The 27,950-nt window shown below is 40.8% G+C and overlaps 1 protein-coding gene across 1 annotated transcript; it reads right to left on the reverse strand.

The window, feature by feature from the left end:
* TMEM196 (transmembrane protein 196) lies at nucleotides 1-27,950 on the reverse strand. The gene is made up of 4 exons (XM_075269839.1): nucleotides 27,619-27,950; nucleotides 11,388-11,444; nucleotides 9,555-9,797; nucleotides 1-129 (listed from the first exon to the last, which is right to left on the reverse strand). The coding sequence occupies exons 1-4, from the start codon at nucleotides 27,787-27,789 to the stop codon at nucleotides 70-72; spliced, it is 531 nt and encodes a 176-aa protein (XP_075125940.1). The 5' UTR covers nucleotides 27,790-27,950; the 3' UTR covers nucleotides 1-69.

Raw genomic sequence — 27,950 nt, forward strand, 5'->3', positions numbered from 1 at the left:
CAAAAGTACTAGTAAAAATAATATTGTCTTATTATAGGCAGAGTACTAAATCATCTCATCAAAATAGAGCTAAACACGTCCATTAAAAACAAGCTGCGCTCCTCCGTTGCTGATATTTTCAATGGTTTCCTGTTAAAAGAAACAAAAACATGTATGAGATATGGAGGCAACAAGAAAAAGAAAGAAAAAATATCCAGCATCTTTGTATCTACATCTGCAGGTTAGATTATATCGAAAAATCTACACATTGACAACTATGCCAGTGGCAAACATTGGTGAGACCTCCCTCTGGACTTCTAAGCATAGATGGCACGGAAATGTATACTACTAAGGTTTTACATATGTGGATTGACCATAGGAAAGCAATGACTTACAATTTTACAGCGAACGCAGCAAGACTTAAAATCAGCAGGGAGCCTTAAATGGGCACTAACTATTCAGACATCTTAGTCTTATTTCATAGAACATGTGATTCTGGACCAAAATGTAATACACTTTAAAGGGATTCTACCATTAAACTACCTTTTTTTCTAATGAACACGTCGGAATAGCCTTAAGAAAGGCTATTCATCTCCTACCTTTAGACGTGCCGTTCCGTAGAAATACCGGTTTTAACCGGTATGCAAATGAGCTCTCCGCAGCAATGAGGGCGGGCCCCAGCGCTGAAAGACTGCCCGAGAGCTCTTTCCTGTGCCACCTCCTTCTTCTGCAGCAACTCCGCCTCTTCTGGTTTCTCTTGCTCTTGTAGTTCTATACAGGAGCATAGAGAGGCCACCCCAAAATAGCCGCCGCCGGCCATTTTTGGGTAGCCGCTCTTGCAGTTCAATACAGGAGCCGGCCGGCGGCCATTTTGGGGTAGCCGCTCTTGCAGTTCAATACAGGAGCTGGCTGGCGGCCATTTTGGGGTGGCCTCTCTATCCTCCTGTATCGAACTTCTAGAACAAGAGAAGCCAGAAGAGGCGGAGTTGCTGCAGAAGAAGGAGGCGGCACAGGAAAGAGCTCTGGGCAGCAATGGGGACACGCTCATCGGTGTTTCAGCGCTGGGGCCCGCCCTCATTGCTGCGGAGAGCTCATTTGCATACCGGTTAAAACTGGTATTTCTACGGAACGGCGCGGCGGAGACCACGTCTAAAGGTAGGAGACGAATAGCCTTTCTTAAGGCTACTCCAACGTGGTAATTAGAAAAAAAGGTAGTTTAATGGTAGAATCCCTTTAAAGTTTGTCCATAGCTACATTAGACAAGCAAGGCAGAATCACAGTGATTGAGGAGGAGGTTCTTTTCTCTTTTCATGCTGTGAATGAAGAGAGGAGGGGTTGATTCTCCTCATTCTCCACTCATGCCTGCAAATAGTTGCTCTGTGCAAAGGCCTGAAAATTCTGCAAGTCTCAAAGCTTACTATATTCATTAAAAAGTATTTTCTGTACTTGTATCTACTTTTGACTGCTTTTGTGACTACAGATGGGATATTCACAGGCAAGCAGCTTTACTGACTGTGCTCATAGCTTTTTTTTTTTCCCCTGTGTTTTATCTGCATGTATTTGCCCCATGTTTGTGGCCAGAGCTCCTGGAACTCCTATATTATGCACAGTATGGGCTTTTCCTAGCTATGTGTTTGCTATTGTACAGTTACTCCTGCCATTATGGCAGAACAGTATCAGTAATTATTATGAGAGGGGGGCAGATTGCTCCTTAATGTCCGCAGACTGAGAGAGAAATGTAAACTGTGCTACATCCATAATGAGGATATAAGCAGCAGAAAAGCTGATAGGACATCACATATAAATGCTTATACAGTCATAAATCAGTTTCCCCAGTAAATCTCTGCACATGTTTCAACTTCTTATGAAAATATAGGAGACCCTTAAAGGGATTCTTTGGATCTTCCACTGATGCATGCCTTAATACCCATAGTTAGATACAGGAGCTTGTTTTGCCTAGGGGGGGTTTACTGTAGTGAATTAAATGGGCCACCATTGTTGCTTTGTGTAGGAAACCTGTCCTAGTATATTACTAGGATGGTTTATGTGGTGCTCGAGACACTGACTACAGCTGCAGTATATGATTGTGGTGCAGCATATCCTCTCTTGTCAACTCCTCCATCATCTGTAGATACAATAGTCACAGTCGGTGCCGCCAAAATCCTATCAGGCTGCTATATGGCCCTGTGCACCACCCCATCTAGCTTCTCTGAAGGCCTTGAGCACAGCATAACTGCCTGGTTACATTGTAGGATGGGTATCTCAAACAGGACGGCACATGGTGGCCATTTTATTTATTATAGTCATAATCCATAGGAAAAACAAGCTCCTACATCTACTTGCCAAGTCTTTTGGAATGTTTGGAGGCTTCTGAAAATAGGGGTAACCTCCTGGCATCCCAAGCTGTTTTGTATGATACTCATGTCCCAAAATCTTGCATTGGCCAGCACATTTTGTGTTTACATACTCAAAAAGGGTGTGTGTTGTGACCCAAAATGGAGGCATGGCCCTGCCCACTGGGGGTGTGGCCTCTCCTGCAAATCTTCAGTGCACCATTATCCTGGTTTCCTACCATGGCAAGTATGATCTAACTAAGGGTATTACAGTTTGCATCAGTTCAAGTAATTTCACATGGTATTTTCATTTTTTCCAATTCCTGGAGAACTCCTTTAAGTGCAAGTTCATATAATATGAAGGTATTGCTTGACAGACAGTAACTGCAGCCCAGCTTTTATGCACTTTTGCCTGAGGCAAAGGAATGCGACAATATGGCTCAGTAATATTTTAACATTGAGAAAGCAGAAGTCATCTTAGAATTCCAAGTAGGGTAATCATACATTTGTCATCATCATCATACCTACCTTATTGTCTATGTGTCCACAGTTACACACGTATTCAGGGAGTCAATGAGCCAGAAAATGCACCTCTGTCATTTAACTTTCAGATGTCATTTCTATTTTAGTTAATGGCTGCACAATTTCTGCCTCCTCCTGAAATCTAATTCTGCTTTGTTTTTATGGTCTTTTGTGAAAAAGTAAAAATCATCCACTATACACAATATAGGAATATGAGGCTCTTTACATGTTTGGTTCCAAACAGATACAGTATTTTATTCCTTTTATTGTTATCTAGGCTAAGACCTCAAGTAGTGGGCTGCGGCAAAAAAGCACTGTGGAAAAAACCATGGAAGCAACACATTGAAGTTTTTCCCGAAGCACTGGCGATTTGTTCAATGCTTTGCCGCCTTAAAAAAAATGCCTGTAGGCTACGACTAAGGAAGTGTTTTCCGAAACGTGTAAGCTAGTCACTATGTGGCTCAAGGCACCAACTTATTAACAACACATAATGCTTGTTGAAAAAGAACTTTTGATTTTAAATTGAATTTTCATTAAAAGTTAATTTTTATTGAACAAGGTAATGTTGGATTTTTTACACTTCAAATCTTCAAAAAATGGCTATATACAGTGCACCAGAATCCAATTGTGGCATTCTACTCCGGATTAGGCCCAAATGAATGGGAAAGTCGCGAGGTGGACATCCGCATCTGAATCAGCCATGGAATCCACCTGAAGAAAGGGCATGTTGCTTCAAGCAGGAACAATGGATTCCACGTCAAAATCTGGCCCTGCATAAACCTGGGTTAAGAGCTTCCTAGATATTCCCCATTTCTTTTGTAAAGTTGGAAAAATAGACAAGAAAAACCACGCTTCTTGCGGATCTTTGAAGGAACAGATGGTATTTATGTCACAGGAGCAGATATATGCTTAAACTGATGTACCGAGTATATTGGCAGCGTATCAACTTGAGCGACCACAGGTCGATGAATGTAGCAAGTAAATTTTGGATATACCAAACGATGACAGTTGATCGCACTCACTCAAAATTGACACAGATAGCTTCAATAAAGGTAAGTATTTATTAATTGGATGATGTGTTTCGGGGTATAGGAATCAAACAGAATGTTCCACCGCTTCTTCAGATCTTGGTTTCTTTTTTCCACTGCATGCTGTTCAGCTAAAGAAACCAAGATCTGAAGAAGTGTAAGTGTTGAGAACCAAAGGTTCGCGTTAGAACGGAGTTCTGCGCTCGCTGGTAGGTATTAGTGATGATACGAAGACCAGAATTCAGAGGGTGGAACTGATTTATTGAGAAACAATAGAACAACGCGTTTCGGACCTCTACGGGTCCTTTCTCAAGTGCAAAAACAATGCTGGACACGACGCGAATGTCACATGGCTTGTTTTTCATGTTCATGTGAATAAGGCCTAAGTGATGGCCATAATGGTTTGATTGTTGATTGTAATTGTAAAATTGGAGGCCTAATGGTAATTTGTTTGCTATTTATTAAGGTAGTGATTCTAGAGATCTCCTCATCCAGACTAAACTTTCACTTTGATTAGTTTTCACCCCATTTAATGTCTACAAGGTATGACAAATATATCAATTGATTTTCATCTACAAATATAATCTGTAAACTTGTGCTGCTCATATGAAATATTTTGCTAGGCAGCTGAACACATAAAAAGTCTCCCTTTGCTCTAATCTTTTGTCCCCATCCCCAGGTACCTTTTACATTACTATTTGTAGCATATAATTTGATTTCTATTGCGCAAATAAAAAAAAAAAATCCCAGCATTTTTCCCCCTATTATATACCAAAGCAAAATATTAGTCATATAATTTCCATTTCTTTTCTGTTGCTGTTAATTGGTATGCTGCACCGTACAATGTACAAATCATTGCTATTGGCAATGCTAATGCGGCCCTGTGATGTTGACATCTAGATTAGTATTTCTATAGTTTAGAAAAAAAAATCACAAAAAATAGTAATTTTATTTGAAAAACTCAATACCAAAGTCGACATTATTAGTATATTCCTAAATATATCATTACTAAATATACCAGCTTTTTATTTATAATTGACTTGTTAATTATGGTCATGGTTATGTATTCTTTCAGTTTTTCAGTATTTTATAGGACTCTTGTATGGCAGCATATAGTGCTGTAGCCACTCCATGTGCTTCCTTAGGCCACATTCACATCTGCGTTGGTAATCCGTTCGGGGGAATCTGCATGGAGAGCCCCGAATGGACTACCAAACGCATTGGCAAGCAGTGTACAGTGAAAGCACATGGACCCCATAGACTATAATGGGGTCTGTGTGCTTTCCGCGTGGTCTCCGCAGGAGTCACGTGGACAGGAAAGTAGATCGTGAACTACTTTTTTGTCCGCAGAAAGCTCACGGACCCTAATATAGTCTGTGGGATCCGTGTGCTTTCACTGTACACTGCTTGCCAATGTGTTCAGTAGTCTGTTCGGGGGGATCCCCATGCAGACTCGCCGAACGCATTACCAACGCAGATGTGAACGAGGCATTGTCTTATTTATATTTATATTTTCCCTAGATGATACACCTAGCAGGATCATACATGTTGAATTTTATTATGTCCAATCATGTGTGCACACTCAGCCAACCAGATCAGGCATTTCTATTACGTGGCAGAATGGATCAAAGTTTGGCTACTTAAATTTCTATGGGCCCAGAAACACGACCGCATTTTTGCTGTATAAATGGACTGCAAATGAGGACAATGTCCTATTTTTGCCCGCATTTGCAGCACATCCAATTATAGAGGAACATAGAAGTTTTTTTGTGGGACACACTGACCCATGTTTTGCGGATATTGGATCATTGTTTGTGGACAGTAAAATCCAGTACGGTTGAGTGCAGGAAGTCTTAAGTACAGTACATCTATTATCTGAGATATGAACACAGCCAATGAAGCAACTGCATTTTATCTCCATTAGTATGTTCATGCTGATCTATGACAGCAGAGATACATGATGGAAGACAAAGGTTAATGCAGTGAGCTTGAAAACTGTGAGGAACACCGCTGGCGAAAGATTTCAGGATGAGCAGGTAATAACATGGGAATATCAGCGATGATAAGTAAAGCACATCAGTATACATACAGTAAGTGCTCTGACTATATATATATATATACACATATATATATATATATATATATATATATATATATATATGTACTGTACCTGAAGAGAAGGCTCTAAAATCATTCATCACTAAGGTTAGGGTCTACAGTTGAGCGATCGGGATCGGAAAAGATTGGATTCCGATCGGCGATCAAGAAAATCACAATCGGGATCGGATGGAAAATGATCGGAAATTGGATTTTGAAATCTCAAGATCAGCTCAACCCTTAAAGTGACTTTTCCCATAGAGAAACATTGACTAGGGTTGAGCTATCGGGATCGGTAAAGATCAAATTTCACGATCACAATCAGCTGGAAAATGATCGGAAATCGGATTTTAAAATCGATCCTGAAATCTCAAGATTGGCTCAACCCTATTAGGGTCACATCAGCATTTTGGTTTCCGTTTAGGTGGTCCACTTGGGCACCCCCTGAACAAAAATCTAATCCACTTAAAAAAGTGGTTACCTATGGACCCCATAGACTATAACGAGATCTGTCAGGTTTCCACTCGGTTTCCGACTGAACAGGATGAAAAATGCGGAGAGAAAAGCGTTGCTTGCAGCACTTTTCTCTCCAAATTTTCAAGCTGAAAGGGCAATGGAGTCCCTGAACAGACTTGAAGAGCTGGTGTGAACCTAGGCTAAGAAGTAAATAACCAAATAAGACATCAAAATACCAAATTACTCTGTTGTGGAAACAAAGTTATTTTTGTTGCAGATTATGTTGCAGTTTTTTGAGCCAAAGCCAGGAGCGGTTTGAGCAGAAGGTAGAACTATAAGAACGCCCTATATATTTCTGATTCCTTTTTTAGACATTCTTGGCTTTGGTTCAAAAAACCGCAACAAAATCTGCAACAAAAAAATCTTTGTTTCCTCAACGTGGGGCCTTAGCCTTAGGACAGTATGGCATTTGGTTACCAGTGACACGAGACCATTTTCTCAGTAAGGGACGAGACATTATAAAGTCATCACATGGGGAAAATGTAAGTTTTGCAGTTGCTTGCTTTAGAATAACCAAAATATTTGCTACATTTTTATGGCTAAGGCACCAGGGGATGATTTCCAAAACCGCGCCAGTTTTGGAAATCATAGCGTGTTCACGCTGCGGATCTTACTGCAAAATGGCCATGGGATTCGCATGAATCCCATCCACTTCACTGTTACTGTATAACTCCGCGATTTTTCCTGCACCCTTTCTGCTGTGGGCAAATCGCAACGTTTCTGGCCTATTGGGCCACGGACTAAAGGAGTTTTCCAGCCTCAATTTTCATAATGATGACCTGTCCTGTGGATGTGATCCTTGTGGGTCTGACACCTGGACCCATACAGACTGTTATGTCAGTCCAGGTAGCTGCAACGGGGCTAAGGGACAGCAGTAGGGAATCTCGCCCTGCACTACTCCCACTAGCTATCCCGGTCCCTGCCTCACGGGTGTGGGTCGGCTGTACTCAGGCTAAGCCTGACCCCGACAGCTCCTCTCTCACTGATACCATAGGCCTAGAGGGAAGTGGGAGAAGGAACGCCCTATAAGACCTCTAGGGACTGGAGACTAAAGGGGGTCACCCCTAACGAACAAGTGAAGCTGCTACTGACAGGGACTGACAAGGGTGTGCGCTGACTAACAACACAAGCAGCACACAGGAAACATGTGGGAAAGGATTCCCCCAAACCAATATGGGAAGGAACCTTACACTAGGAAACAAACACAGGGAAACTGAGTAGAAATCAAAGGATAAGGCAATTCACTCACACAGTCAATTATACACAGAGGGAGGATTGGTGAACACAGAAGGGAAAACACACAAACCAACTCGTTCACCCAAACCTCCCAAAAACCAACCACGGAACTTCCTCTATCCCAGAACACCACCTACTCCTCCTGCTAAGGCCTAGCTCTGTAAAAGCGACACTCAGCACAGAACCATGGGAGGCATGGGTTTAAATACAGAGTAGAGACCACTCCTCCCAGGTGCAAATGGGAGGACAGACTAATCAACCAGGAGATAAAGCTGCCTACCAGCAGTGCGCGCATGCAAGTCAGAAGGTGTGCACCAATACTCACGACAGGACAACCCCGCAGCGCCAGGATGCCACCCCAGACACTGCGCAGCCAAAAACTCCCCAGGTAAGAAAAATAGAAATTAAAGAACCTAAATACTCCTAACACAGACAGTGCCGCACCTCCCATGAGGCGACCTGAAGCGAGCGCTTCAGGCGGCACTATGCCAGGGCCTCAGGGAGGGCGGCAGTTTTGCTAACCTAAGCCAGTCCAGGACAAGCCGGCAGAGCGCAGGCAGTCTCCAGGCCTGCTCTCTGCCGGCGAACGGCGCTAAGCCCCGCCCCCTTCGCGAAGCCCTGCCTCCTCTGCTAAGCCATGCCCCCGCTCCGCCCCCTCTCCCGGCGGGGGGGGGGGGGCGGCTTTCGGTAGTTCGCCTCGGGCAGCGAACGAGGAAGGATCACCCCTGCATACAGATCATCTGTTCTAGTCTGAAGATGCCAGAAACTGCTAGTCACGGATGCTGGAGCTGCAAAGACCTTCGGTTGTGAGAATCTGCAGCATGGGCAGAACTTCCCCATTTCAAGTACCGTAATAGCAGAAGTTCCTGTAAACTGCAGCCTCGCTCCTACTACTTGTATAGAAGAGGTGCTGCATGCACTGCCTGTTCACCAACAACTTCCAGAAACATGAGGCTGCTAGAACAGCTGATCTATGTGGGGTCCAGGTGTTGGACCCTGTCAGATCACATACTGATGACCTTTCCTGTCAATAGGTCATGAGTATGAACATTTTTAAGGCAAAGGTCCCATGTAACTGGCCGCAGCAACAAAAGCGCAGCGCTTTTCATAGAAAGTCTGCAGGGGTTTCCTCTAAGGACTTTCTACATCCATTATAAGGAAACTGATAGCGTTTCTGTATGTATAATTGACATGTTACGATTTCCAAAAATGCAATGATTTTGAATATTGCTGCGCTTCCACTGCATGGATTTTTCTTCAATGTGTGGATGGGATTCATGTGAGGCCCCAGTCTAACTATATCTAGAGGTGCTACTTTAGTTATTACACCACCGACCAGACTGAGAATGCATAAATGTGTGTGGCTTTATGAAAAGTTACAATTCATAAATTTCTTCCCCATTGACATTTGATTCCCCACTCTGGGACAGCCACAGTATATAAGATTGCATACAACTCAATATTTTACTTTGGACTGCAGCTGTAATTCGATAGTTACCGTGAAATCAGTACAACAAGTTTCAGGATAGCCCCAGTCATAACATATTAGCCAAACAGCTTTCTTCCTTACCAATAATTCTCTACCACTATACAGTGTACTGAGCTATCTGCTTCTGGCTCTCTTATACTGTATAGTATGAGCAACCCCAATCTGTATGGAGTGGTTCCATTGCTGATCTGCATGGGGGCCTGCTGTTGCCCCCTTCCCCATATCAGATGAGCCATTAAAAAAAAAAAGTATCTAAAATCTGCTTAGCCTAAGAGGTCTGTAGACTCCTAACAAGTAATAATAGAATAAGAATAGAATAGAATAGAAGAAGGATTCTTTACCCTGTCCATTTACCTTTTCCGTCATTTCATGAGAGTGATGTAGTGAATGTTCTCTTTCTAAAAACATCCTCCTTTGCTCATAGCTGGCTAGGCGACACGTAAGCCATGTAGATATAGTGCAGCCACTGATACCAATACATGCAAGTGACAATGAAGCGAGGTGCAATGAGGATCTTTTGGTGAGGGCACGAAGAAATTGTATGTTTAGGATTCCTCCGATGAGTCCACATATGCAGCAGGCAGAGAAAAGAATCATCTGCATGGCAGAAAGAAACAAGATATCAGTATATAGAGATAATAGAAGGATATCAGTGTAATAAAAGGCAATCACATTGCAGACAATCAAAAGAAATCAGAATCAATGTTATTTAACTCTGCAGTATATCACAGTGTAACACTGCAGTATACACTGTCTAACAATAACTATTTGGACACCCATGAAAATGAAGATATCTGCAGTCGTGATGTACGTCTCATCTATTGTTAATTAGGAAACAGCACTAGAGGGGCCACACGGTGGCTCAGTGGTTAGCAGTGCAGCCTTGCGGCACTGGAGTCTTGGTGTTCAAATCCCACCATGGGCAAAAAAAAAAACATCTGTAAAGAGTTTGTATGTTCTCCCCCCAAAAAACTTAATTTAACTAAGGCCTGGTTCACATCTGCATTGGTATTCAGTTCTGGGGAGTCCACATGGGACTCCCTTCCCTGAACGGACCACTGAACGCATTGACAAGCAGTGTGCAGTGAAAGTTCATGATCTACTTTTCTGACCGCATGACTTGTGCGGATACCATGCGGAAGCACACAGACCCCATTATAGTCTATGGGGTCCGTGTGCTTTCACTGCACAGCGCTTATATAATATCAATATACTGGTGATTTGTTTCTCTTTTGGGCAATATTTCTTATTGTATTTGACCATGCTCAGAGCACAATTTGTTCCTTAAACCTAGCGGATCGAGCAGCATAGAAAATGAGGTTATATAACATAATCCGAAGCTGGGGATACTGGGCACTAATGTGTACATTTCAGCAAATGAATATTAATCATGGCATAGCACAATGAAGTCAGTTGCTAATGAAGATGCCAGTTATGTTATTATCTCCACAAGGACGGAGCTCATTTTAGTTTTCTGGATTGCAGAATATTTTTACATGTTTTGCATTGCTGCATTTATTTAGCAAACAAGTTGTAACAATGACATTGTTATCTATGTATAACATTCATATTTCTTCATAATCTCTCTTTATATAATAACATTTATACATTTTTTTATTTTTTTCAGTTAGCTAGTTTTCTTAAGGCTATTTCGACGTGGTCTTAGCTCAAAAAGGGACCCTGACCCCGGAATAGCTGGTGAATATCTCATTTTATGCACTGGTCATGTCCGAAAAAGGGGACATAGCCAGTACATTTAGTGTTGAAATTGAAAGGGGCATGGCAATGTCAAGAACGGGCATGGCCACACTTGCAACGGCTTGGCTTCACCCCCCAAACTTTTAGCAGCATAATGTGTTCACCATTCTCCTGGGTCCCATTCACAAAATTTTGTCAAGTATGATTTACCAGGTCCCTGCTGGCCCGATAGGAAATACCAGCTCGGCCAATCAATGGTTGTGGGTGGTCACCAGTGCGTCCAGTTATTGGCTAAGCAGGCATTCCCTGTATGTTGAGGGACACCAAGAAGCAGAGAACTGCAGGGAGGGGGGTGCAGAATGGGATTGTTGGGTGATGGAAGGAGGTAAATTTGACTTCTTTTTCTTAATGCCGCTCAGTCTTTTTTCTTAATACATTTTTATATTATTATATCATACAGAGGAACTTCCTTACATATTAGGCACTTACTATGAGTCCAGATTTCTTTTTGGCGCAAAAGATTCCACATACTCCGCAAATAAGAAACTGCAATGGAGAACAACAATGTATTAATGAAGGAGTCTTACACCCTGTGGTTCTAATATGGATTTATTCATTTACATAACATTATTTCACATTATTTAAACGGATTCTCGAGGGCTGAATAGTGATGTATCATTGATGGCCTACGATAGTTTATCAATATCAGATTGTTGGGTCTGACACACAGCGCCATCACTGATCCATAGCGAGACACGGCCACTAAACAGTGTACAGAGTTGTCTAATTCTGGCTCCATACACTGTGCTTTGAACATCTGATATTGATGAGGACAGACCATCAATACCCCTCTAGATTCCCTTCTTGGTTTTGGGTGTGTGATTTGACAAACAGATGGCAATGCAAAGACATATATCCAAATTGTACTTAACCACAATCAAAGTATATAGTTGAAGTTTAAAGAATGGTGTAACGAAGGATTATGAAGATAATCTTGTTTTTCTTAGTCCTAACAGCGGCACAATATGGGGAGTCTTGTGCCGCTGTTAGGACTAAGGGAAACAAGATTATCTACATAATCCTTTGTTAGTAACCTCTTAAGAAAGGAAAAAGAAAAAGCATTGGCCAGAGCAATCCTGGCTATCCTGTAAATGAAAGATCCCCAACCTGTGAAAACAATCTCAAATTTTCGGGTTAGGATTGTATTAGTTAAAGGATCTTACAATTAAATATCCGGCTTCTGTTCTGCATAGGATGCAATATCCTAGCTCCATTTTATTACCTTTACAAAAGCACATTCTGAAAACTGATTTAGCAATATTTAAATTCAATCTTCAGGCAAGAACTAAAAAAATACACTTATAGCCTGCAGACGTGCTGAGCTTGGTCACATATTGGAAATGTACTTAAATTTACCAACATTTTAGGAAAAAAGTCTTAGCCTGCAAATTCAAGTATTATAAATTGATCAATGTTTCTCAGCCAAATGTACAAAAATAAACGCAAAGTCATTTCTTATACATTTGGATTAAGGGATATAACTCCACTAGCCACTTCATGGAGCCCTGTAGATCTGTATATAGTGGTTCTCTGCTCTATTGAGAGCAGCATATCACCCATAGAGGGATTGACCTAGCAGCCCAATATCACCAATGCTGCCAGGCTATGCCCCCTGGATATTAGCCATGTCACCCCAAAGGCACAATAATGGAAGCCATCAAGCAGCAGCATGTCAATAGATCTGATAGATTCTTTTTCCTTATTTGTGTGTGCAGACGTACAAGAATTGTATTAGATGCCCCCAGACATGCTTCCCCTGCTGTCCCAGTTGCATTCCAGGGTGTTGGCATCATTTCCTGGGGTGTCATAGTGGACTTGCTGAGTCAAATAGTGGTTTCCCCTTTAACGAGTATTTTTTCCCCATAGACTATAATGGGGTTCGTTATTCGATCGAACAATCGAGTATTGAGCGGCTACTTGAATCGAATTTTGGACTTCGAACATTTCACTCTTTGCTCAGCTCTAACTGGCATGTTATGAAGCAAAGTTCTTCTGGGCTTTGGTGACTTTTCATGCATGTGGTATATAATAAAGAGGAATGACTAAAGTACTGGAGTGCCAGATTTAGGAGTTTTTGGTTTTTTTGAGTCACAAAGTTTTTATTTTTTTCAGTAAGAAGAATACAAAGAACACAAATTACAGAAACAAATCAAAGTTAACAAGCATCTCATAAGAAATTATCAAAGAATAAACTGTAAGCCCGATTACATCATCGTCATCTCGTCTATGAGATGTAAATTACAGGACAATAAGGCCTATTAGGAATCCGTGAGTGATGGGCTATTTAAAAAGAAAGCGAAGGCGATGAGGGTCATGAGAAGTAACAATCGTACAAACTGAGACACTAGATTTTGGAGTTTTTGGTCATACTGAGTCCAAGGTTTGTATCACAAAATTTACCAACTATAAAGTGTAAATAGAAATGCCCATGATTGCTTTATAGTCAAGAAGATTGACATAGTCATTACTAAGATTCATTAAAATTTATGTTTTTTGCATACTTTCATACATATTAGTTAAAGGAGGTCTGGTTACTAAAAAATATATATATATACAGTCCTATGAAAAAGTTTGGGCACCCCTATTAATCTTAATCATTTTTAGTTCTAAATATTTTGGTGTTTGCAGCAGCCATTTCAGTTTGATATATCTAATAACTGATGGACACAGTAATATTTCTGGATTGAAATGAGGTTTATTGTACTAACAGAAAATGTGCAATATGCATTAAACCAAAATTTGACCGGTGCAAAAGTATGGGCACCTCAACAGAAAAGTGACATTAATGTTTAGTAGATCCTCCTTTTGCAATAACAGCCTCTAGTCGCTTCCTGTAGCTTTTAATCAGTTCCTGGATCCTGGATGAAGGTATTTTGGACCATTCCTCTTTACAAAACAATTCAAGTTCAGTTAAGTTAGATGGTCGCCGAGCATGGACAGCCCGCTTCTAATCATCCCATAGATGTTCAATGATATTCAGGTCTGGGGACTGGGATGGCCATTCCAGAACATTGTAATTGTTCCTCTGCATGAATGCCTGAGTCGATTTGGAGCGGTGTTTTGGATCATTGTCTTGCTGAAATATCCATCCCCGGCGTAACTTCAACTTCATCACTGATTCTTGAACATTATTCTCAAGAATCTGCTGATACGGAGTGGAATCCATGCGACCCTCAACTTTAACAAGATTCCCGGTGTCGGCATTGGCCACACAGCCCCAAAGCATGATGGAACCTCCACCAAATTTTACAGTGGGTAGCAAGTGTTTTACTTGGAATGCTGTTTTTGGACGCCATGCATAACGCCTTTTTGTATGACCAAACAACTCAATCTTTGTTTCATCAGTCCACAGGACCTTCTTCCAAAATGAAGCTGACTTGTCCAAATGTGCTTTTGCATACCTCAGGCGACTCTGTTTGTGGCGTGTTTGCAGAAACGGCTTCTTTGTCATCATCTCCCATACAACTTCTCCTTGTGCAAAGTGCGCTGTATTGTTGGCCGATGCACAGTGACACCATCTGCAGCAAGATGATGCTGCAGCTCTTTGGAGGTGGTCTGTGGATTGTCCTTGACTGTTCTCACCATTCTTCTTCTCTGCCTTTCTGATATTTCTCTTGGCCTGCCACTTCTGGGCTTAACAAGAACTATCCTTGTTGTCATCCATTTCCTTACTATGTTCCTCACAGTGGAAACTGACAGGTTAAATCTCTGAGACAACTTTTTGTATCCTTCCCCTGAACAACTATGTTGAACAATCTTTGTTTTCAGATCATTTGAGAGTGGGCTGTCCATGCTCGGCGACCATCAAACTTAACTGAACTTGAATTGTTTTGTAAAGAGGAATGGTCCAAAATACCTTCATCCAGGATCCAGGAACTGATTAAAAGCTACAGGAAGCGACTAGAGGCTGTTATCTTTGCAAAAGGAGGATCTGCTAAATATTAATGTCACTATTCTGTTGAGGTGCCCATACTTTTGCACCGGTCAAATTTTGGTTTATTGCATATTGCGCATTTCCTGTTAGTACAATAAACCTCATTTCAATCCTGAAATATTACTGTGTCCATCAGTTATTAGATATATCAAACTGAAATGGCTGCTGCAAACACCAAAATATTTAGAACTAAAAATGATTAAGATTAATAGGGGTGCCCAAACTTTTTCATAGGACTGTATATATGCCCTGGTTCAAGTCATTGGTTTGCTCTTGTAAGGCAGACTCGGAGTCATAATAATAATGATAATAATATTAATAATAATAATAATAATAATAATATTTTATGATATAGCGCCAACATATTCCGCAGCACTGTACAATTTGTAGGATTCAAGTAAACACAAAAAGAAACATTACAAAGAGATAGTAACTTCACACAATGGAACTGAGGGCCCTGCTCACAAGAGCTTACAATCTATGAGGTAGAGGGGGTGACACAAGAGGTAGCAGGGGCGGCATTGCTTATACAGAGGTCAGACAATTTTGTAATAGAAGTGACTGTCATTACACAAACATAAAACTTTATGAGCCATCACCAGTCATGTCCTTTAACATGTGGATGGAGCTTGGACATATAGAGTTATCATAAAACGACATAATATCCTGTGTGGTAATGTGGGAGCGGGAACAGAGGAGGGTTCATTTTAGGGATTCTAATTACGGTATTAGGAATTGTGATAGGCCTGTCTGAAAAGATGTGTCTTTGAAGCTGTAGAAATTGGGAGATAATCTTATTGTCTGGGATAGAGCATTCCAGAGAAGAGGTCATTCCTTCAAGTTGGAAAGGCATGGTGACATCACAGGGCCAAAAAATCCTAAATTTAAAGGGATAAACCAATCCATCTAATCTCATCCCATTACAAGCCCATTCCAGTACAAGCTCTTGCTCTGGAGCCCTGTGGATCTTAAAATAAGTGGTTAAGTGGTGTATTTCCCGAGGAGTGTAAAATGGATCCCTAGAGTCTATTGATCCATTTTCACCTTATAAAGATCAATATATGTCATTTGTCTTTCTTATAGCCAATAATGTAAATATGCACATAGCTACGACTGTATATATACTCATAGCCATCAATGCATGTATATATAAATAACCAAGACTGCATGTATACACATAACCAAGAATGCAAGCAGATTTAAATGACCAAGAAAGTATGTATAGAGAGGGGGGTGGAGGAGAGGAGATAGAAAGGATTAACATATTAAATTAAAGAAGATCCATCACCACTTCCACCAACGCCAGTTCTTAGCGTCTGTTATAGATGCTGCTCCACTGATTCCAGTGCCACATGTTAGCTTTGGTTGATGGTATACCACTTGGTAGACTCTGGTAGGCTCTCTGTCAGGTGGGTAGTGTCAGGCAGGAGCACGAAAAGGGTGTGATTCAGAGCTTCAATGGACAGTTTCAGAGCTGAGAACTGCACCCTTTGCCTACTTCTTGCTGATATTGCCCGTCTGGCAGAGCTTAAAAGGGGTTGTCCATGAATTTTATCAATACTGGAGGAGGCTGGGGAAGTTGGAACATGACAAAAAATATATACCTGTCCCTGGCCCTGAGTGTTCATCATTGCTGTTGATTCCGCCACATGCCATAAAGTCACCACCATAAGTCCTGCCCTGCATATGGTAGCTGACGCCAATCAGTATGTAATGGACACTGACTTCTGGCGCATTCCAGAGTGGTCATCGGTGGAGGACACTGGGGGGCTAGGACAGGTGAATCACTTTTGTTTGTTATGTTTCACCTTCTAGAGCCTCCTCCAGAATTGCTGCAATTCCTGGACAACCCCTAAGGTACTGTAACTGTACTGATTTCTCATAAACAGTGGGACCTAGAGAAAGGATTCCAACTGTGCTGGAACCAGTGGAGGAGCAGCTATTAAATGATGCTAAAAGTTGGACTTGGTGAAGGAGGTGAAAGGTCCTCTATATGGTTTTTTGTCCAGAATAACATGCTCTATTAAATTAAACTGACGCTAGGTTCACACTTGCGTTCAGCTGTCAGTTCTGTGGTTTCCGTCTTCTGCATGCCAGAAGACGGAAACCACAGACCGGGTCCGGCCGTGAGCGGTGGTGAGCGTTTTATGCTCTCCGCCGCGAAACTGTTTTTTTTAATCCGGACACAGAGTACTGCATGTCCGACTCTGTGTCCGGATTATAAAACTCGGTTTCGCGGCGGAGAGCATAAAACGCTCACCGCCGCTCACGGCCGGACAGCTTTCTCACCCAAGTATGGAGTGCCGGGCGCAGATGTGAACGAGCTCTGAGTTGTCTGAAAAGTTAGTGACCATTTCAATAGTGATTTGCAGAAAAAAGTACTAAAAATATAATCCAGTGAGTACATCAGGAGTACATCTGAAGGCTGCATTCACATGACTGAGGCCTGGTTCACATCTGCGTTCGGTATTCCGTTCGGGGAGTCCACTTAGGGACCCCCAAAACAGAATACCAAAGGCATTAAAAAGTGGTGAGCAATGAAAGCATACGGACTCCATAGACTATAACGGAGTCCGTGTGTTTTCCCTGTGGTGTCATGATTCGTGCGGACACCGCGCGGAAAACACACAGAGCCCATTATAGTCTATGGAGTCCGTATACTTTCACTGCTCACCACTTTTTAATGCGTTCAGTACTCCGTTCAGGGGTTCCTAAGTAGACTTCCAGAACGCAATACCGAATGCAGATGTGAACTGGGTCTGAGGTGCAAAACAGCTTGCACCAGTGGGGTGACGTTTTTAAAGATCTCCTATATATTTAAGTGTATGAAGGGGTCAGTTAAAACAGACAAAAAATAGGTCATGGCCTATTTTTTGTCGGTCTGTTACAATGGACCATTAAAACAACCGTCATGTGAATAGTCCCCATTGAATAACATTAGAGATGAGCGAGTACTGTTCGGATCAGCCGATCCGAACAGCACGCACGCATTGAAATGAATGGACGTAGCCGGCATGCGGGGGGTTTAAGCAGCCGGCCGGCATCAAAGCGGAAGTACCAGGTGCATCCATTCATTTCAATTCGTGCGTGCTGTTCGGAACAGCTGATCCGAACAGTACTCGCTCATCTCTAAATAACATTCAATTCAATTCTGCCATGCGATGTCACACAGCCATTATTCACTGTTGTGTGAATATAACTTAGGACTCTCCCACAGACTAGCACTCACTGATATTCATGAGTATGACTGTGTGACTATGTCAGTGCTGCTGCTGACTGCAAATCTTCTTGTCTGCTGACTTCCTTTTAGTCCTGTGTTTGCAGGGCAGAGACTATTACTCAGCTACTATATCTCTGGCTGTCCCATTGAATTGAATGGAAACTTGGGACTCCATTCTTGTAGGGATCCTCTACCATCAGACACATATCCTCTGGATAGGCAATAAGTGTATTTGCAATGAAAAACCTCCCATATTGAAATGAATGGAGCATACTTCTAGATGTGAATACACACATTGGTTTTTAGTGGATCACTGGAGGAATAAAATAGCAACTACCACAATAGACAAGATAAAGGAATTTGTCCATAAGCAAAAGGACTAAACCAGATCAGTGACTATTGGCTCACTTGGACGACCCCTGGCTTGACTATCCAGGCCCCTTTGTCCTTGACATATTTGGATAACTCCCATTGCTATTCCTAATTGCACGGTATTGACCTTTCCTTATATTAACCCATTCCTGCTCCCCCTCCCCATTCTTCTGCTTAGATCCTCACCTCTAAACAGCAGAGCTGCAATTCCTTTATTTTCACCTGGCCTTAACTATTAAATAACAAGCACTTACATTAAACCTTTTTACCTCTAGACCAGGGGTAGGGAACCTTCGGCTCTCCAGCTGCTGTGAAACTACAACTCCCAGCATGCTCCATTCACTTCCATGGGAGTTCCAAGAACAGCAGAGCAAGTATGCACGCTGGGAGTTGTAGTTTTGCAACAGCTGGAGAGCCGTACATTCCCTACCTCTGCTCTAGACTGTACTTTTATGTGTTTCTTTGTCGTTCTCCATCTCATGCCAAAAAAGCCCATTATGTTGAGCGAAATCAATCACATATCTGATAATAGAAGGTGGTAAGGACTCCAAATGGTTCCAGCTGCTCTGTGTTTCCAGCGTACTCTATGATAAAAGCTTTACCAGCTTTTCAGGCTCTACAGTGTAATAGGAATAAATAATGTCATGCATATTTCACTGCTTATAAGACATAATTTACATTTTCTATGTAGCCGAGCAGTAGAAATTATTAACCACCAAAGTTACATTTATGGCTAGTTATGTCTGCAAAAGGCTGCTGAGATGGGAATAACTGGTCTCCATTCTGAAATCTACAACTGGAACATATGGGAACAGCCAAGCAGATCTGCACTACACTGTTCCCATAACTCCCATAGAGGAGAATAAGAACTATAGGAACAGCGTAGTACAGCTGAGCTACCCTGTTTCCACAGGGTCACAATTACAGAAAGAGTATAGCTAGATGTGCTATGCTGTTTCCGTAGTTCCCCTTCTGTTCTAAGGCAGTTTTGGGAACAGTGTAGGGCAACATTATTTGACTATTCCTAAAAATCCAATGTCGTTGCTCCAATATTGTATTATAACATCAGCTATCCTTTATAAGGCCGGGGTGTAAACGCAGGGGTCACTACAAGGTGGATGGGTATCAAGCAAATCGCATCCACACCTTGTGAAAAAATACACACATTGGACATGGATTTCTTTGCTGTATGCGTATTCACAGAGAAGTGGGGGATGGGTGGTTTACGTTCTTACAGAATCACAGTGTCAGCCCCCTCCAGTGACTTATGGAAGTCCTGTAGTACAATACCTACTAGATTTCTTGGAATATGTGTCCACAATCGGTGAATGGGCGCACTTCTCTAGATGTATAAGTGAATGATTCCACATAGTGGTATAGATTGAGATTTGCATATTAATCATGGCGTTGTTTAATCCACATTCTGAGATCTCTTGAAACTGATGGCAGAGAAGCTGGGGTAACTATTGGTGGGAGACCAGATGAGTGAGAACTACATTGTAGTAGAATATTTTCACTCAGGGTAACAGATTGAATGAAATTTCAATTTAATATCAAAACATTTTTCCAGCCACTATTGTATTATTTATACTGATGAATTATCCACATAGGTCACATAGGTCACCAGTGTGTGATCCGTGTGGATCAGACCATGCACAGTTTAGACATTCTAGCAGCCTTCAGGCTCCGGAGATGCAGTTCCCTGGTACCACCATTATAGACTGGACGCCACTGTAGCTCTGCACCTATTACATGAACAGGAGCAGACTACTTCCACTCCCTGTCCACTGCAGGAGCTTCTGGTACTGGCAGCTGATCTGTGCAGGGCCTGGGTGTCACATCCCCAAATATAAAGCACTGATGACCTGTCTTAATCATTGGTATGAAACACGCATTAGGGGTCTGGCTACACACTAAGAGGGACAAAATCCTTGAAGTAAGAGACCTTGGTTTATCACTCTGACATATTGCCTCGCCAAGCTGTCACCTCTGTTGAATGCTTTGTGCTGGTGATTGTCAGAGCAATGACAAATGGGAATGACAGCAAGAGGTGTGAGGAGGTGAACCTCAGCACTGATGGATCTTCTGATTGGACAACAGATAGTCAAGCTTTCAGACTCAGCACATGAGTATTATTCTTTCCTCACCCATGTAGCAAAGCCCAACCGTCTATCGGATGTAATAAATAGAAACGGTCTTACCAGCTCTAGTCGCCGGCAGGAGTACTGTGAACAAAGGGTTAATTCAGGAATCCTCCCTATGCATAGTCTCACAATGACCCTCAATTCCCCGTAACTCCCTCCCTGACAAGGGCAGTCCACAGCTGTCCCTTACAGTTGCCTGGTATAATATAGTATATATCCCTACGCGTTTCCTGGCACCGTATTGCGCCAATCATCAGGGGATTTTCAAAAACACTAAAGTATCCAAGTGCTATGCCTGCCCACAGTGGTGAGACTAGACTAACTTAGCTAGACAGTGCTAACTAGCATGACTACCAATGATGACTATGATAGCTATCATATGATATCTATGATAGCTATCATATTACATCCGATAGACGGTTGGGCTTTGCTACATGGGTGAGGAAAGAATAATACTCATGCGCTGAGTCTGAAAGCTTGACTATCTGTTGTCCTTATACAAGGATATTTTATAAGGGATCAAGGTATATTTTATATAGGAATAAATAAATGTTATGTTTTAATATTGGGCATCAGTGCTTTTGCTTATGTAATAATATCTGGTGTAATTGTGTGTGTCCTTCAGACACTTTGATTGGCACACCATAGCTCCAATTGCTGTATGATCTTCTGATTGGAAGAATGGCGCATAGTGATCTATATCAATAGGATCGATTCTATACTGCAGTACTGCAGGTAAAAATAGATGTCCAGTGACAACAGTGACAACACAACATTGGGCTATGAGCCAGACGTCCATGAACCTCATGCCATTGGTCTCAAAGGTTGTCATGGTGCAACAAAAGGGAGCAATGGAGGCTGGAATGCCTTCAGCTTTTGTCTCAGGCTCAATGATAGTTGGAGATTGGTCTAGAGACCCCCTGGGCAACACAATTAAGTGGTCTTCACATGTCCAACTCCCTGGATTATGATTTGGGTTGGCCAACCCCTCTAGTCTTCACTTCAGGTACACAAACAACCATTGATTTGGTGGTGGAACAAGCGTTATTGCCATTTCTGCAAAGTGTCCTAGGAACTATTTTTTAACAAGTCATGTCTCCCTAGTTGAGAAAATCCTGCAATTTGCCTATATTTCTGTGTGTAACGCTCATAATCGGTACTCAATAAATTGAGATGTTTTTAATTTTTTTTTTTTTTTTAAATGTAGATTGTGAGCCTTATATAGGGATCACAATGTATACTTTTTTTTCCTATCAGTATATCTTTTTTTGTAGAATGGGAGGAAATCCATGCAAACACTGGTAGTACATACAAAATCCTTGCAGATTTTGTTCTTGGCGGGATTTAAACCCAGGACTCCAGAACTGCAGTGCTAACCACTGAGCCACTGTGTTGCCTCGTTTTAATATTTTGTTTCCATTTTTATATTATTTGCATATCATTACGATGTCTATCAATCCTGGGATTTCCATATTTCCCAAATGTTTCCTTCTTGATGTTGCATTTTCAATGTTTTGGAGTGCAGAAAAGAAAAATGAGTAAGACATTTCTTTCTGCCTCCCACTAAGTCAGTCCTCTTATATATTTAGCCTTGTGTTTTACATGCTTATATTAGGGAAAGTGCCATTTTGAAGTAATATTAAGGTATTAGGAAAGATGAAAGGGAGTGACCTGTAGACAGAGAAAAACAAGACGTTATTGCTCAGTCATGGTCTTACATTGTAAATCACTCCGAGGTGGGAGCCATACATTGGATGTAATAGAGTACTTTACTCATTAAATTATACACTTCTATTCTAACCGCACAGCATTAAGAGAAATCTTATGGTCCAGATTTTTTCAAAGTCTTTCTTCAGTATTCACATGAAGAGCTAAAGAGAAATATCCAGTTTATTTTAAGTCCACGGACAAAACAGATCATTATCTACAGAGATGTTTAGATTTCAGCTGAATGAAAGAATAAAACAGTTCAGTACTTCTACCATCTTATCTACAATAGTGACAAGGGACAAGCAAAGGTCAGAGCAGATTTTTCTGCATAAAAATGAATTTTTGCCTTTGGTGTGCTAGGGCACAAATTCTATATTACAATACAATACAGTGCCAATTTATGACTACATAATAACCAAATAAATTCAGGGTAACATGGTGGCTCAGTGGTTAGCCCTGCAGCCTTACAGCACTGGAGTCCTGAGCTCAAATCCTACCAGAGACAACATCTGCAAGGAGTTTGTATGTTCTCCCTATGTTTGTGTGGATTTCCTCCCATACGAAAAAGACATACTGATAGGATAAAAAAAATTACATTATGAGCCCTATATGAGGCTCACAATCTACATTCAAAAAGTAATAATAACCAAATAAATTATAAATATAAAATAAATATAGGAAGGTCTGACTGAAGCTTTAGATGTGACTGCTGAAAGCCCTAATATTCCATCTTCACATAGTCAACTCCTCACTAAGAAATTGCATATTATTGCTTCTGAGTTGCTCCAAAACCTTTCATCCATGCAATGTTATTGCTTAGGTGGCAAGAGGATTTAGAGTACTAAAAAACAGCACTAACTCCTATAAAGACATAAGGAACAGTTTCTGGCACCCACTCTCCATAGAAGATCAGGGGCCTGAGTATACAGTAAAAACTGTCCAAATTCTTGACTTGGATATGACTAGGCCAGTGATGGCATACCTATGGCACAGTTGCCAGAGGTGGCACTCAGAGCCCTCTCTGTGAGCACCCATCTGTGGCACATATACTGTGTGGACGCCACTGTGGAGCAGATTACACTGTGTGGGGGCCACCGTGGAGCAGATTGTACTGTGTGGGGGCCGCCGTGGAGCAGATTGTACTGTGTGGGGGCCACTGTGGGGCAGATTGTACTGAGTTGGGGCCCCTTCACTATTTATATCACATAGTATTGGTTATATAGCAGACATGTGATATTATTATAGGTCATAATAACATTGCATGGTCACTATAAAACAGATCTATGCAATGTAAATAGTGAACATAAATTATACCAAATGCGGTACAAAATTGTTTCTACAATTGAAAGCTCTGTAAAGCCCCATTCACACGACCATATTTTGTGGGTCTGTAATTGTCCGCACTTGTGGATCCGCACAGTATTAAGGTTAAATTGATGTGTTGGCACCTTGCAATAATTTAGTGAGTGTTGGGTTGCAGTTTGGGCACTCGATCTCTAAAAGTTTCACCATCACTGGACTAAACCATGATGACAATGAGTCAGATCATGTTTTATAGTCATCCAATAGCTGTAGGCTGCAGGGAAATGTACTACAATGATGATTCACCCATAAGAATGTAACATCCCAAAAAACCATCAGACATGCGATGAGACATTACCGTAGACCCTGAGACCTGGTTGGAAGGTTTTTATAATAAATACATTTCCCAAAAACTCTTAATAGTAAAAACAGAAAAGCAAAGCAAGACAAAGAGCGTGTTATGGACAGTAAGTCACCAGAATAGTCTTCCGTGGATTATACACATGGATACAATAACGCATATAATCTGTGAATATGTTGAAATATTAATCATGAAATGATTAGATTTTAAAGACATATGAGCCTCCAGAAACCCCAACCCTATAAGAAAAGGGCAGCTCTGCTAACATATTCACTTTGTAGTTGCGTCACTGAGGGTTTCATCACTAAATAAAACAAGACCAAACAGGCTTTTGTTCTATAATGTGCAAATGTCCAATTCAGCTATAGATATAAACCCCTTATCTGAGCATGTTTTCTCTATAGTAATACTTGTAAGGTTACAATCATATCTTCGTTGTGTTATTAGTTTTCCTGTTCCATAAAAAAAAAAAAAAAAACAAAGAAAAAAAACACAATAAAATGGATCAGTTTAATAACTTTTTCCTTCATTAAAAAAAAAAAAATGTATTGACAACGGAAAGTGGTGGATCCGGATAATTTTTACATTGAAGTTAATAGTAGATGGATACAAACAGAAGATAACCCATTTGGATCTGTCTATTTTTGGTAGCATCCATTGTATTTTTTCATGCATCCATCTGAACTGGATTACCAGGACATATGAAAGTAATCTGAGTGTGCTCCATGTAGTTTACATGGAAAATGTGTTTATAAGAGACGGCACCACCTCTTTAACTCCTCTGTACCTCATTTGGTTTTCTATCTCTATCATAGCAACTTTTATGACTCAGTTTGCACCCCATGTACAGAGTTTTACTTACACCTCTGCTTGACCTTGTCTTCATCTTGAAATTAAAAAAAATAAGCAAAAAATTACCAGCTCATTAAAAAAACAACAGCGGAGAAGACATGAAGTGTAGTGGAAGAGATGGGTTCTTGGCATCCTCAAAAACGAAAAGCTACTGTCATAAAATAAAAATGAAGGCCCCGTGACAGGTTTTTGTTGATTTATTAATCCTCTGACTATGCCAAAGATTATATGTCGCTGTCTTCACATTGACAGACATATAATCTCTGAGTATTGTTGGATAGACCATTTATCGATGGGCATGGACCATTTATTTTTGTGTGATATTTTATTTCCCTTTATTCGACCTTTATGTTTTTGTGTACCAGCTCATAAACTTAGCGTTATCTTTGTCCGAGCTATGACTATGATTCTGGATTCCTCCTGTGTTTTCTCTGTCTTCATGGTTTTGACAGTACTTGAGGATTACTAGAATATTGATACTAATAAAAACAGCACTTTCACTTTTTTCCACCCTGGTATTTGTCTAGGCTGTACACAAAAAAAATGACTAGATAACCAACCTGCCCTGGACTTCTGGGGCCTATAGTCTACAAAGACCTTACACAAAGTTCCAGGAGAGGAACGGCACTAAAACATGTGGTGGATGTTTGGGGTAATACAGAACCAGTTCCCTTCTAATGGTTTTCACTTTATGGTGTTTACTGCTTCCACATTACCAATGCCACCATTCTCATGTAGATGATGTTACATATATATGATACAAATACAATATGTTTTCTATAGAAGAGCTCTTCTAGGAGAATATACCGCCATAATATGATGCATTTCCAGGGCGCTATGTGTCAGCACTTTGAATGCCTACAGTTCCTTAGTATAGAACTTTAGAGTCTCAGCGTCACATACTAAAAGCCTTAGTGCAAAACTGCTCTGCTGTACACAAGTCCTTAAACATGAGTAAAAGTTTTGAATCGTTGGTCAGAATCTCGCTTGTTGTACTATATGTGTGCCTTGGTACTTTGGAAGTAGAATAAAAAATTTATATCACAACCTTTGACACCCATTCTCTTGGCTCCTTTTCAGTTTGGATTTCTTTGTAAGGATAGATGGTTAAATGATATTGAGGTAATGGTAAGATCTCTGAGATTATGTAATTTTGTGCAAGTCTTGGTAATAAAGTTTATATACATTAAGTTAGTTCCAATGTTTACCTCAGCCCTGACAAAGATGATTACCCAACGTACAATCCACTTACAGGTACTGTGCAAATGTTTTAGTCTTGTGTGGGGGTTAAAGTGCTTTAAAGTAAGAATAATTTCTAAAAGAGAAGTTGTAATAGTTTATGAGTGAAGAAAAGAGAAATCTAAATCACATCAATATTTGGTGCAACCATCCTTTGGATGAAGAGTCTTGGACATGATGATATGGCCGTCACAGAGCCCTGATCTCATCATCCAGTCTGTCTGGGACTACATGAAGAGGTAGAAGGATTGGAGCAAGCCTACATCCACAGGATCTGTGCTTAGTACTCCAAGATGGCGGGAACTACCCTCCTGTTGAGTTCCTTCAAAAACTGTCTGTAAGTGTATCTAGAAGAACAGATGGAAGGCAAGTATTGATGTCATTTAGATCTCCCTTTTCTTAATTCATTTCACGTTGTTGCTAAAAGTAAACTATTACTACTTCTTTTTGATAGCCTTCTTACTCAGCATTTTTCCACACTTGGCTATAAGTTATGCAACGATAATATATTTTTTCATATACATTATAAAATAGTCTCTGCTGTGTTACAGTTTCTTCTAGAAAAATGAAGATCGCAGTGTATACACTCACAGAGTTCCACCCAAGTATAAAGTGACAGCAGTATCTCTTCCTCCATAACAGCAACCAAGCAATATTTAAGACAAAGCATCTGACTAAATCTTTTGAGACAGTGACCATCAATCTGGATATTCCCCTGTGTACACACATGTACTAGTAACAGGTGGCTTCACTTGCCTTACGTCTTAAAGGTAAACCGTTTCTAATCATGTGACTCAGCATGGAGCCTAAGATCTAATCAAGGAATGCTATCATAAAACTCCTCAGCTATCTTAAGTGCTTTGACTCTATAATATATAATACAGTGTATACAGTATATACAGTGACAACATATTGCATGGCATATGTAACCAGACTAATAAACAGATGGCTTGCTGCATATAAACTGAAACATATTGCTTTGCCATTGATGATCTCACTTGTCTTATATCCACCAAACCAGTCATGACATTCAGTACTTGCAGAACACCCGCACTATATGAAAAATGGGTGAACTAAAAATATCTTTGGACATAGTAGATGATATATAGAACTAGAGTTGACAATGATAAATGTATATAATATAACTCCATGTGCATAATCTATGGCTAAAAATGGAAAAGATAACACTTAATGCATTTATTAAGCATGTTTTTTTTACTGATTTTTAATTGTCTATTAGACATATTTATCAGACGTTATACACACTATATGATACTCCTGACAGTGAAAACCATCATACCATGTCTTGTAACAACAGTTAACACCCAACATGGAAAGGTCACATTCAGATGTTACTTTTAAGGTTTAAATAGTAGTAATATTAATTCTATAAACAGTATTGACCCAAGTATTGTCTGCATTCATACATGGAAATAATACACTTCACTATTATAGGGTTAATTATGACTATCTTAAGCAAAATTGTGATTAATAATAGTGAAAAGAGAGTGAAATGACTAACGTACACACGCCCCGCTCCATACCGGAGAAGAGTCTCCCAGCTGTGGTGGTGGATCCGTCCTAGTCCTGACCCTGGCAAAAGTGACAGCTCCCACAGCCACACTGGATAAGCCCAGTCCTATCTCCAACACAGAGAGCACCAAGAGGCTTCCAATGATCTGGCTACTGGTGCACATGCTTCTCCAGTCATCATTCCTTTCAGATCAAGCAAGAAAGCCAAGTATTAACCATCAACCTTCAGAGGAGCTTCTTCTTGGTTTTTGCACTCTGCTCTTATCCAAACTTTTTGCAAGAAACATATTATTAGAGGTCAAATGGTGACTCACATTCCTTTTTA

The sequence above is a fragment of the Leptodactylus fuscus genome, chromosome 4, assembly GCF_031893055.1.
Source record: "Leptodactylus fuscus isolate aLepFus1 chromosome 4, aLepFus1.hap2, whole genome shotgun sequence".
Taxonomy (NCBI): domain Eukaryota; kingdom Metazoa; phylum Chordata; class Amphibia; order Anura; family Leptodactylidae; genus Leptodactylus; species Leptodactylus fuscus.